At 38.0% G+C, this 14,240-nt stretch overlaps 1 protein-coding gene across 3 annotated transcripts in view; it reads left to right on the top strand.

The window, feature by feature from the left end:
- The first annotated feature begins 1,363 nt into the window (after positions 1 to 1,363).
- The window catches only part of LOC127417051 (cortactin-binding protein 2-like), a 77,294-nt gene continuing 64,417 nt past the window's right edge, over positions 1,364 to 14,240 (top strand). For 2 of the 3 annotated variants that reach the window (XM_051656743.1, XM_051656741.1), the window contains exons 1-3: positions 1,364 to 1,656; positions 1,750 to 1,767; positions 5,445 to 5,552. In XM_051656743.1, coding sequence (XP_051512703.1) covers positions 1,576 to 1,656; positions 1,750 to 1,767; positions 5,445 to 5,552 — 207 coding nt within the window. In that variant the 5' untranslated portion in view covers positions 1,364 to 1,575. The remainder of the gene's footprint in view (positions 1,657 to 1,749; positions 1,768 to 5,444; positions 5,553 to 14,240) is intronic. The other variant, XM_051656742.1, reaches the window with a different exon arrangement.

Here is a 14,240-nt window from a genome sequence, read left to right as displayed (position 1 = left end):
TTAAGTAATAGATAAAATTGCTTCAAAATCAACCTTTAGACAGTACACATTAATCTCATGGAAGAGGAAAGTTTTGCTGTTCATAGTCAAACAGGTGCTTAGGAAAGTACAGTGGTAGATATTGATGCTATTTAGTGTTTTGGGAGGAAATAAAATTAAAGGAGCCTTTTACCCCGCAGAGCCTTTAGCCCCGTTGTACCATAATATAAATAAATACAAAATTATGGAATTACCTATTTAAGTTTTCTGTTTCTGTATTTGCTATAGATGCCATGGCTAGATGCCACTGACATAACTAACGAATGGCAAAAATGTACATTCCAAAACATAATTTTTCTATTAATCCTGCCATATGAATAACTATTTCATATTTCTGTTTGCCTCTCACACCTGTAGCTTTTAAAAGCAGAAAATCTTTTGCTCTTTTGTCACAATTGTCAATGAGAAATGTCATGACATCATTTTGATATATATGTGAAAGAAGATAACAGAGGGAATGCTTGGTTCACATTGTCCTCCTATCCTTTTTAAGCACAACTATAAAGAAGAGAGAGCAGAGACTATGGCTGCCTATTTACCAAGTGTAAGTTATATTTCACAGGATGGCACCTCATTTGCCATCCTTAATTTGTGCATGTCCTGTCATAATTCTATCTTAGGCATTTGAGATGGCAATTGCTGATCCCACACACCAGATGTCTGACCCTCTGTGTTCATAACGACAGATTTCTGAGCAAAGAGGAAAGGCGAAAAGCCAGGTTGTAGGAAACTCAAATGGGATTTCTACTAAATTATTTTTTGGGTAATTGTCTGTTTTTTTTCTTTTTTTTTTTCTATTCCTTTTCTCCTCACCTGTGTGGGCAGTCTTCTTAAAGTTATGTAATAAAGTGAAGCCTGCTTTTCATTAGCATCCTTCACCTTCTTACACAAACACCATGGTAATATTTGCACTATTCTGGTGTGAGATCCTCCATCAGTTCCCTGTCCAGCCCTTCTTGTTCTTGAGCTTTCAAATGACAACGTCTGGCTGTTCAGTGTATTCTCCCTTGAAACTGTTTAAATTAATTTTCCAATTTAGGCCTAAGGGATCCAAAGATTATTAACTGCTTGAGGACTACAAGACAGACAGCAGTGTAATGATTGTGCGTTCACGAGTCAACAGCATCGTACACCATTAAGTTTCATTCGTCATCATGGTCTTTTACCAAATCTTTAAATTACAACATAAACTTGCGACAGAGAGGTTAACCCAAGCAGTGCTAAAACAGGATCGCATTCATGTCACTCCCTCATCTTCGCAGGCTGTATGTTCACAGTCACTCTTCTTTTTATGTTTACATCTGGACTGAGCTGTGTTCACGCCTACATTCACATTGTAAGTAACGCAACCTGCTCCTTTCACAGTCGATTCCGCACCTTGCAGTCACATCTCCACACAACGCATTTTCTCGTGGAAGATGAATTATCGGGTCTCTTCGATTCTTTTGCAGCAGTGTAATGGTTAAATCAGTGCCGAATGCGTTATTTGATGTGGTGTGTGGTGTCTAAGCTTGAGCAGTCCTCTACAGTGAGAAGATGGCGTCGGACGGAGCGAAAGGGGAGCAGCCACCTCCGCTACAAACACTGGTAACCACTGGCCATGGAAGCGTCGAGGCGGTGAGATATAGCTTCACATAAACTGACATTTAACGGCTGCAATTATAATTGTCGGAAGTGTTATTTATTAATGGGAATAAATGTTGTTTACAGAATAGGAATCGTCCAGTGGTGTGTGAATCTCAACTATCAGTGGATGTGTTACGGTGGTCCGTGTGTGGAGGAGACTGAAAGATACATTTCGCGCCGCTGAATGTTACTTTGTAACAATTTGCCAGTTAGAATTTAGAATTCGGATTGTATCCTTTATTTCGGAGAGAGCACAATATTGTATTTCGAAGTACCATACTATTTTCTTATTGTAGCTAATGTGCAGCTGCGCACTATTTGTGATAATACCATGGTGAGCCTAGAAGGGGGGTTACCTTGTACCCTACCTTATGTATTATCTGTTTTGTCACGTCATAAAATACCATGACGATAGATTTATAATTTAAAGTCGACTTATTATACGAACTGTTGTTTTAATGTAATGGTGTTTTTGTGTTATATGTTGAAATTTTATATATATATATATATATATATATATATATATATATATTACAGGGGTTAGCCCTGTTACAGTGAATTATGTTGAACATAAACATCTCTGGAGACAACAACCTAGGGATGCCAATGGCACAGCCATTGTACAACATAATATACATGTATATTAGATACAGTGTTATATTTTAGGGATGCACCAATACCACTTTTCCGATTCCGATATCAGAAATCTCAGTATCGGCCGATACCGATCCCAAGCCGATACTAGTGTTGTTGTTGTTGTTTTTTTTTTTTTTTTTTGCATAATCAGTTTAGAATATCTTTGTATTATTGTGTGGAACTAATTGGGAGTACTCTTTTATATTTAAAGAAACACAAACCTCTGATTACACATTATTTCAATATAAATGTATAGCTTATTAAGAAAAACTTTATTGTTAACTGGTATACCAGAAAAGGTAGCAGCAAAATTAACAGTAATTCCAGTCTTCAAGTCTTCAGTAGAAAAGAAACCAGTGTTTTATTTTTGCCTTTTTTTTTTTTTTTTTTTTCCAAAAATGTTTCAACTTGCATCTGGACTTTAAAGGATTCAGATCTCTTTTTTGTGCAATTTAGTTGTAAGACATCAGTCCACTTTTCATTCACACTGTTATTTTTTGGAACCCATTCAACTTAAATATTGTTATCAATTGTAAACAAATACTAATGATGACAATAATAATAATAAATTGTTATTAATATTATTATTATTATTATTATTGTCTTTTAATTTTAATTTTAAATACAACAGTAATATATTTAAATCGTGCACTTTTTAAACCCTCACGCTTTTATTTTGACATTCTGAACTCTCCAGGAAGTCCTGCATGTGTCTGTTTGTAGGCAAGTTCACAGTAGTTTAATTTGCTTCTTATTCAAATTCTGGTAAAATGCACCTCTGGTGCCTTTCTAAATGCATATTATAAGTGAACTGAACTGTTGAGCATCTACATCTGAGATGCTGTTCTTGAGTAGCGCTCAAATATTGCGCACCGCTGTGAAGGCTAAAAATAGCCGCGAGTGCAGCACCAGCCTGTGCGTGTTTGTGTCAACAGAGCAGCACTATTCGATAACGCGCTGGCGCTGCGCATACTATATATTCACTTATTAAACACAGCATTTTGTGATTCACAGAGCTATCGCACGTCTTCAAGTGTCTTTGAATAAAATGCACTAGTCATATGAACTGCTTTAATGGTGTTTTTATGGTTCTTTTATGTCATTTTTGGAGCTTGATAGTAACGAACATGACTAACACACAGTATCGGATTTTGGATCGGGCTCGTCGGACTGACACCCGATCTGTCTAAAGGCTTCAGTATCGGAGCATCCCGTATTTCATGCAATTTTATTTTACCTTAGTTATGTTTATATATTCCTTTGTCAGAAAATAGCTTACTTTTGTTTAGAATGCAACAATAATTGCATCTCACATTCTGATGACAAGTTTTCAATATATGTGCGTGAACCCCACTTACCACCCTTAAAAAAAATCTATATTACCCCCAGTAGAGGTGCTATAGAGCCCTCTGGTACAGAATGCTCAGAGGTACTCCTTGCTCTCCAATGTATTGATCTGCATGCAGTGTCTTATGGTAAAGTGTTATCTTTAGTTTCAGTAGTTAGATTTGCATCGCATCTTACCGTCCTCCTTTTTAAATTAAATTGCATGGCAGACGAAACACTACTTCAAGTGCCATAGCCAGCCGTGTAGAAATTCTTACAGATTAGTGTTTGAATGATGCACAGAGTGGCACAAAATATGTAGTTAAAAGACAGATCTAATGAAGGGGGGGTCACTGGAGATGTTTCTAAATTGGTCTGTATTTTAGTGACTCAGCTGGCATAGTTCAGAGTACTGTGTCACCCAACCAATCTGATCTGCTTTAACTGCTCAAGGCCCATTTACATTTAGAGTTGGGTTGAACAGGTGCGCAAACTTCAGCACTGTCTATTGGCCACTGGCTTTAAGCCATGAATCTCTGTCTTGTGCATCTACCCGGATACCTCTCTCAAGGGCCCGTAAAGGTGTGTTAGGCCTATGAGTAGTTGTATTTGGGGGGCTTCTGTTTATTAAGTATTCTCTGACCCCATGATCCGTACCCCATCTGGCTTGTGAAAAGAATAGGTTGTACAATGTCTTCTTGCAGGGATTCTGCAAGGCCTAGTCAACAGTATCTCCCACTGACCAGTATTGACTTTTTTTTTTTTTTTTTTCGATCTCAGCAAACTCAGTATTGCTTGATCTGTGGATTCCCACCAATGGCTGAGATTGCTAGTCTTATTATGCAAGCAAAAGCTTCAAACTTGAATCTTAGAATCTTGAAAACACAAATATATGGTGAAAATAGGGATTCTGTACCAAAGTCCCTTTCAAGGCAAGTCAGTCCACTTTGGTGGCCATCTTGGGAACGCTACTGAGCAGTTATTTTAAATGGATACGAGAGGCAAAAAAAGTACAGCTCTTATTTACTTAATGGGGCAAGACAGAAATCTCCAAAACGGTGGAAAAAAATATGAATTAAACAACATATTTCAAATCAGCAGTCAAATCTGGCAACTATGAATTATAAATTGTGCATTTTTAGCTCCGATCATGCTAAAAAAAAAACGCTGTTTTCCCAGCTGGTCCAGCTAATTCATATGTGCGTTCTCGAGTTGACTGACAGACGATGTCGGTATCTTAAAAGGTAATTGTCCCTTTTACCTGGAAGGCAGGACTTCCTTTTCTACACTCTTAGTGTTGGGTATTTCAGTTTCTACCATTCATTTTAATACATGTGGTACAAGTAGGTTAAATAGTCTCTTAGAGCTGTACTCTAAGTACCTAAATTTAAGATAAAGGTTGGTATGTTCATGTTCATGTTCGATTAACCATTCACTACTCTCTCATTTTCTGTTACACAGATCAGTCACATGTGCCTGTTATTCCTTCCCACAGAAACTGTTACTTCGAAGAGTAGAGTTTTTTCATACAATATATGTAGTGCCAAAATTAGTCTTTGCCAAGGTAGATCTCCTAATGAAGCACATCATTTGTGGAAAGGTTACTCGAGTCTGTTCACTAGAACTAGTTACTGGCCTGAGCAATGGAGACAGAAATTCTTGTTTCAAATGTAGTTGGTTAATTTTTCTGTGAAAATAATGTGGGCAGTGAAATCGGTGCACACTCAGCACCTCTGCCAATGATCTGTTAGATCGTCTGAAATATTCAGTGTCATTTTCCTGTAACAAGGCTCATCTTCTTTCTCTGTCTGTTTCAGAAATGTGAGCTTAACATTGACAACCTGAGCAAACCAGAGCTCCTGACCCTCCTGAGCATCATGGAGGGAGAGCTTGAGGCCAGAGACCTGGTCATTGAAGCCCTCAGGGTGAGCACGCCACCTCAAATTTTTACACATTAACTGTATAAAGTAACAAATTATTTTTGGAGTTATTAAATTCCATCGCACGACAGTGTGTCTTACGCCGCTTTTCACCCTTTCTGTTTAAATGAGCCGTGATAACTGATTCACGTACAAATGACTCTTTTGAACTGGGTCTTTTTAATGAATCAGCCGAAAAGATTCAAAAAGTTGATTTGTACTCGGGAGTTCATGTTAGCCGTTTGAATCCGAATAATTTTCCCAGCAAATCATACAGTGAATCAGACATCAGTGAGTTCACAACTGAGTAACGGAATACCAGACATTTATAAAATGTGATCGCTTATGATCTACTGTTGATGAATTACTGCTCATTTTGTTATATTAAAATGTTCACTTTGTAGTGTTTATATTGTAATACATTGTTAATGATTAAAAGAGTGCATATTTGTTTCTTTTATCTGTTTGTGAGAGCACCTCTGAGCACAGACATTTATCAAAATTGAGTACCTCAATTTTGGGCTGGTTTCTAATTAAAGTCTTGTGTTATGTGCAGAAGTTTTTTTCTTATTATTATTGTTATTTTGGTAGAACAATAAACTGCATTTGATTCAGTTTGGACTCATGTAGCCTCCGTGTCTGGGCCACCTGTCACTATAAGGAAAGACTAAGGCCACGTCCACACTAATACATTTTCGTTTGAAAACACATCTTTTTCTCTACGTTTTGGCCTTCCGTTAACACCGAGACAGCGTTTTTGTCAGCTAAAATGGAGCATCTTCGTATTGTAGTGTGGATTGCGAAAACGGATAGATCTGAAAACAATGACATGTTTGTTGTCATGTGATGCTGTCATGTGATCCATTCAACCAAAACAATCAAGATGGCGACCCATGTTATAGAGGTGCTTTTGTGCATGGTATTCACTTTGATAACATTGATAAAAAGTAAATGTTACTTTGTACAACCATCACATTGCGTTCCTTCAAAGGTGACAGGATGTTTACTCGGAATTGCTGTCCGGCGACGGAGCACGAGGACAATTGCGTTTAAGACCGTACACACAACGGCAATTTTCCGTATACGCAGTAAGGGGATTTAAGCGTTTTCATGTTTCAGTGTGGACTAGCAACTTTTCGAAAACACTTGAAAATGGCAGTGTGGACAGAGAGCGTTTCAAAAACGGAAATGCTTTTTTCAAATGTATACGGATAAATGTAGCTGTAGCCTAAGAAAATTTTTTAACACCATAAATATACAGTTGAAGTCAGAAGTTTACATACATTTAGGTTGAAGTCATTAAAACTCATTTTTTAACCACTCCACAGATTTCATATTAGCAAACTATAGTTTTGTGCATGACACGAGTAATTTTTCCAACAGTTGTTTACAGACAGATTGTTTCACTTTTAATTAACTATATCGCAATTCCAGTGGGTCAGAAGTTTACAAACGCTAGTGTTAACTGTGCCTTTAAGCAGCTTGGAAAATTCCAGAAAATTATGTCAAGCCTAATTTAGCTTCTGATAGGATAATTGGAGTCAATTGGAGGTGTACCTGTGGATGTATTTTAAGGCCTACATTCAAACTCAGTGCCTCTGCTTGACATCATGGGACAATCAAAAGAAAAAATTGTGGACCTCCACAATTCATCCTTGGGAGCAATTTTCAAACGCTTGAAGGTATCACATTCATCTGTACAAACAATAGTACATTTAAACACCATGGGACCACTTAGCAATCAAACCGCTCAGGAAGGAGACACATTCTGTCTCCTAGAGATGAATGTAGTTTGGTGCTAAAAGTGAAAATCAATTGGAGAACAACAGAAAAGGACCTTGTGAAGATGCTGGAGGAAAAAAGTAGACAAGTATCTATATTCACAGTAAAATGAGTCCTATATTGACATAACTTGAAAGGCTGCTCAGCTAGGAAGAAGCCACTGCAAGCCAGACTACAGTTTGCAAGTGCACATGGGGACAAAGATCTTCCTTTTTGGAGAAATGTCCTCTGGTCTGATGAAACAAATATTGAACTGTTTGGCCATCGTTATGTTTGGAGGAAAAAAGGTGAGGCTTGCAAGCCGAAGAACACCATCCCAACCGTGAAGCATGGGGGTGGCAGCATCATGTTTTGTGGGTGCTTTGCTGCAGGAGGGACTGGTGCACTTCACAAAATAGATGGCATCATGAGGAAGGAAAATTATGTGGATATATTGAAACAAAATCTCAAGACATCAGCCAGGAAGTTAAAGCTTGGTCGCAAATGGGTCTTCCAAATGGACAATGACCCCAAGCATACCTCCAAAGTTGTGGCAAAATGGTATAAGGACAACAAAGTCAAGGTACTGGAGTGGCCATCACAAAGCCCTGACCTCAAAGAACTCAAAAAATATTTGGGCAGAACTGAAAAAGTGTGTGCGAGCAAGGAGGCCTACAAACCTGAGTTTGTAGGTACCTCAGTTACACCAGTTCTGTCTGGAGGAATGGGCCAGAATCCATCAACTTATTGTGAGAAGCTTGTGGAAGGCTACCCAAAATGTTTGACCCAAGTTAAACAATTTAAAGGCAATGCTACCAAATACTAAAAAAAGTGTATGTAAACTTCTGACCCACTGGGAAAGTGAAGAAAGAAATAAAAGCTGAAATAAATAATTCTCTCTACTATTATTCTGACATTTTACATTCTTTCTTTTCTTTTTCTTTTTTGATTAACACTTTTTATTGACTCCAACAAATGAAACAGAAAAACAAAACATATATGTACAGAATCAACTTTTAACCCCCATTATTCCCTTTCCCCCTCCCAATCACCAACCTCACCCTGACCCCAACAAACATCCTTGTGGTCAAAGCTAAAATACACACACAAAGAAACAAAAAACAATATATATACATATATACAGTATAGTACTGTGCAAAAGTCTTAGGCACCTAAGATGTTTCACAAAAGCATTTGTCTTAAGATGGTTTATTATATCTTCAGCTTTAGTGTGTCAGTAGGAAATATAAATGTTAGACTCCCAAACATTACTTTTGCAAATGGAAAAGATTAGAATAGAAGAACAGGGAGCCCTGCAACAGATGTCATGGCCCCCACAAATCACCCCACTGAACATCGTGTCAGTCTGAGATTACATAAAGAGACAGAAGCAATTGAGAAAGCCTAAATAGAAAGAAGAACTGTGGTGAATTCTCCAAGAAGCTTGGAACATCCTATCTGCCAACAACCAAGTAAAACTGTGTCCAGGTGCACCTAGGAGAATTGGTGCTGTTTTAAAGGCAAAGGTGGTCACACCGAATATTGATTTAGCTTTTTTTATGTTTACTGGACTTTGTATGACATTAAGTGATAAATGAACTATTTATGTCATTATTTTTGAAGACATCCTCACTATGCAACATTTTTCACAAGTGCCTAAAACTTTTATACAGTACTGTGTGTGTGTGTGTGTGTGTATGTGTATATATATATATATATATATATATATATATATATATATATATATATATATATATCACACACACACACACATTACCGTTCAAAAGTTTAGGGTCACTAACTCATTCTTTATTTTTCACATTTTAGAATAATAGTAAAATCATCACAACTATGGAATATAACATAACTATGTTATATTTTAGCATCTTCAAAGTGACCACACTGCCTAGATTTTGCAGAAATGTACTCAAATGTACATTTTCTCAACCAACTTCTTGAGGTATCACCCTGGGATGCTTTTTAAACAGTATTGAAGGAGTTCCCTTTTATATGCTGGGCACTTAGTGGCTGCTTTTCTTAATTATTCGGTCCAAGTCATCCATTTCAAAAACAATTTTTTTTTTTTAAATAAAATTTTAATGAATATGTTTGCACAATTATATTTTTGTCTACAAAATGAATTTCAAACATTTAAGCATAAGCCTTCAGATCAAAAGGTTTTTAAGATCATGAGAAACATTTCAGGCAAGTGACCCCAAACTTTTGAATGGTAGTGTGTGTGTGTGTGTATATATAAATATATACATTATATATATTTATATGTATGTATATAAAACTAAAAAAAAATACAATAATAATCACACACATTTAAAACTATAAATCCCTCTCCACTGCCCCTCCCCAAGAGCCTTCCAAAAAGGTAAAATAACTTCCCCATGTCCTGTCAAATACCTGAGGTTGCCTAGCCTTCTATCTGACATTTCTTCAAATGCTGCCACCCTGCCCATCTCCATGCACCACTCCCAAAATGAGGGCACTCCAGCCGACCTCCATCCCCTAAGGATAATCTGTCTGCCGATCATAACACTGGTTAGAACACAATTTCTTATGTATTTATCCCCTATATTAATGACCGCCCCATCGCCTAAAATACAGAGTCTGGGGCAAAATGAAATTTGAGTGAACAATACGTCACATATAAAATTCTGAACCCTCAACCAAAATTATTGGATCTTAACACACCACCAAAAAACATGGGTTGTGTCCCCATCTTCTGATTGGCATCGCCAGCAGGTGGATGTTTCTTTATGACCAAGCCTATACAATCTAGAGGGGGTCCAATAGAATTGATGTAAAATCTTAAATTGCATAAGGTGCACCCTTGCATCTTGAGATGCAGACTTTACGTTTTTTAGAATCCTAGCCCACACTCCCTCCTCCCCAAGTTTAAATCTTTCTCCCATAATCTCTTTGTAATTATTTTTTTTTAATTGATTCCACAACACATATATACAAGAGCAAAAAACAAAACAAAAAACAAAACCTATATATACATGGAATCATTGTCATTTAAACTCCGCAACCACACCTCCCCCTCCCAATCCCCATCCCCAACCCCACCCTGATCCCCAACAAACATCCCTGTGGTCACATAAAAGTATATATACATGATTATAGACACACATAAAAATAAAAAAGATAAAAAAAATATATAATAATAATAATATTTACATGTCAAGTGATGTCAGGTATCTGCCCCATTTCTCTATAAACAAATTCGATTTTCCTAGCCTTCTAAACACCCCTTCTTCAGAGGTCGCCACCCTCCCCATCTCTGAGCACCACTCATGAAATTAGGGCGCTCCAGCCGACCTCCAACCCCTTAAAAGAACCTGTCTGGTGACCATGACACTAGTTAGGACCCAACTCTTTATGTGTCTATTCTCAACGTCGATGACTGCCCCATCACCCAAAATACAAAGTCTGGGGCAAAATGAAAGCCGAGTGCCCAATACATCTGAACACAAGACTCTGAACTTTCAACCAAAACTCCTGGATCTTAACACACCCCCAAAAGACATGGGTTATGTCTCCATCCTCTGATTGGCATCACCAGCAGGTGGGTGTGTCTTTAAGACCCAGCGTATACAGTCTAGAGGGTGTCCAATAAAATCTATGTAAAATTTTGAATTGCATAAGGCACCCTTGCATCTCTAGATGCAGACTTGATGTTTTTTAGAATCCTAGCCCACTCTCATTCCTCCAATACCAAGTTTAAATCTTTCTCCCATAATCTCTTGAGAGGGTTGAAGCTCTGTCCCCCAGACTCTGAATTAACAGGGAGTAATACACTGATGCCTCATGACCTTTTCCAAAAGCAGTAATCACCACTCCCAGAGTATCTGCCGCTTTAGGGGGGTGTATGCTACTCCCAAATATAGTACAGGGCAGTTGTCGCAGCTGTAATGTCTAAAGAACTGAGATCTGGGAATCCCAAGATGTTGAACCAGATTTTCAAAGGATCTCAACACTCCACTCTCATATAGGTCACCGAGTGTAGTAACCCCCCTCACAATCCACTCTGACCAACAGAAAGGGAACTTATTAATACATAATTTTGGGTTCATCCATATGCTCGAGGCAACATTTAAATAAATGTCTGAATTAAACACTCTGGACACTTTTGTCCATACCGAGTGTAAATGCGAGATAACGGTGTATAACTTAACTTCTCCATTTAGGAGGGGCTCTCTCAGGTGGAAGCGACCAATGAGCCAGATATCTGAGACCGAACGCATAATAATAAATCAAAATCTTGGTTAGGCCTAGCCCACCTTTGTCAGTCGGCCTATGCAGCTTACTGAAATGTAATCTAGGATGTTTCCCATTCCAAATGAAGGACTTTGCTATGCTATCAAATTGCTTGAAATAAGAGAGGGGGACATCTATAGGGAGTGACTGTAGCAGGTAGTTGAATTTTGGAATATAATTTATATTAATAACATCAACCTTCCCAATCATCAATAAATGTAATGAAGCCCACCTGTCCACATTGCTTGAAAACCTTTTTATTTTTATTTTTATTTAAATGAACTCTAACTAAATCACACATTTGCTGGAAATAAAATACCCAAATACTTAATGCCCTGTTTGGGCCACTGGAAGGTGCCCGGCTGAAAAGCCATTATCGTACAGTATGCTGACAGAGCCAAAGCTTCGGATTTAGACCGCGGAGGCAAGGCAAAGATCTAGTAGGATCAGAGACGAATAATAAAATATAATCTGCGTAAAGCAGAAGCTTATGCGCCACACCTCCCTCCATCACCCCTGGAAAATCATCCTCCTTTCTTATCACAGCTGCTAATGGTTCCAGGGCAAGACAGAACAATAATGGGGAAAGAGGGCAACCCTGCAAGGTGCCTCTATCCAGAGTAATATAATCTGAATTTAATCCATTTGTTTGTATCACCGCTACAGGGTGTCTTTAAAGTTAATCTTTATAAAGACTAAACTTAATCCATCCAATAAACGTACTCCCAAACCCATACATTTCCAAAATCTTAAAAAGATAATCCCATTCTACCATATCAAATGCTTTTTCAGCGTCAAGAGAGATGGCCGCGACCAGAGTCTGATTATTCGCCACTGACCACATGATATTGATGAAACGCCTAATGTTATCAGAAGAGCTGTGGCCCCGAATAAACCCCACCTGATCTATATGTATAAGATATGTCATAACTTTACTTAATCGGTTAGCCAGAATCTTTGACAATATTTTAGCATCCAGCTGGATCAGGGAAATTGGACGGTAATGCTTACACTCGTTTGGATCGCTGTCCTTTAAGAATCAGACTGATCCGGGCTTGTGTCATGGTTGGCGGAAGCTTTCCATTCTTTAATGATTCCGTATAAACTTCTAACAAAAGTGGGGCCAGTTCTGTAGCATAAGATCTAAAAAAAAATTCAGCGGCAAAGGCATCTAGCCCCAGAGCCTTGCCTGTGGTCAAGGTCTTAATTACCTCGACAAGCTCCTTTAAGTTTATCTCAGAATCAAGAGAATTATTTTGCTCAGCCGACAGTTTAGGAAGTTCTAATGGTTCCACAGAGTTTCTAATATCCTCTTCAGTAGACAGAGATATGGAACTACAAAGATCAAGATAGAATTCTTTGAAAGCATTATTAATATCAGTGGCCGAGGTAAATATTTTACCACCAGCAGATTTCACTGAGGGAATGGTAGGAAAAGATTCTCTCTGTTTTATATATCTAGCCAGAAGCTTCCCTGCTTTGTTCCCCGACTCAAAGTATGACTGTTTTGCCCTGAATAGCCAAAACTCCACCTTCCGTGACAAAATAGTATTATATCTGTATTTCAGTCAGGTCAAGTCTTTGAGGCCATTAGACGACATTCGGTGTTTCAGCTCTGCCTTGGCACTTTTAATATTCCCTTCCAATTCCACAAGTTCTTGTGCTTTGGATTTTTTGTTGAATATAGCATACTGTATGATCCAGCCCCTAAGAACCGCCTTAAGTGCCTCCCAAGCCACGACCACAGAGGATATTGAAGACCAGTTGGTCTCCATATAGACACTGATTTCAGCCTTTAACATTTGTTGGAATTCAGGATTTTACAAAAGGGATACATTAAACTGCCAACTATATGATTTCCTTTTCTTCATATGTGGCAACACCTCTAAACTCACCAGGGCTGAGACTAAAATGTTTCCAATTGAGCAATCAACAACAGATGGAATGAGGGACTTGGATATAAAAAAATAAATAAAATAAAAAATCTGTTCTAGAGCAAATCTTATGGACTGATGAAAAAATGTATTGTCCCTCCCAGATGGATACAAAAGTCTCCAAATATCTGTAAGACACAAGATTTTTACACAACCTGTGAAGCGTCAATGTTGCTCTAGGGGGCTTGCACACTTTTGCTTCACTATGATCAAGGACTGAGTCCATCAAAAGATTAAAGTCTCCTCCCAATATTATATCATGACGGCTTGCAACATTCCTTCAAGATCTATAAAAAAAATCCCTGGTCATCAACGTTAGGTGCATAAATATTAGCCAAAATAAGACTTTGCCCCTGAATTTCAGCTAAAACAATAATGACTCTTCCTAATTTCTTTAATCTGTTTGAGACATTTGAATTGTAGATGTTTACTTATCAGCATAATGACACCCCTGCTTTTACTCGAGCCAGCACTAAAGAAAGAATGCCCACCCCATATCCTCCCAAATTTTTCAGCTTCCTGCAGAGAAAGATGCATTTCTTGAAGAAACACTATATCATATTTCTTACACTTAAGAAGAGAAATAACCTTCCTTCTTTTTATAGGGTGCCCCAACGCCTTCACATTCCACGTGGAGAGAGAAAATCCACTCATATTAACATTTGACATTTTGACATATAAGAAAAAATAGATTGTGTGTCAAAAACAAGATTATAAAGACCACGTT

Source organism: Myxocyprinus asiaticus, chromosome 26, assembly GCF_019703515.2.
Source record: "Myxocyprinus asiaticus isolate MX2 ecotype Aquarium Trade chromosome 26, UBuf_Myxa_2, whole genome shotgun sequence".
NCBI lineage: Eukaryota > Metazoa > Chordata > Actinopteri > Cypriniformes > Catostomidae > Myxocyprinus > Myxocyprinus asiaticus.
The sequence above is the reverse complement of the archived record's forward strand: the minus strand, read 5'-3'. Positions and strand labels throughout refer to the sequence as shown.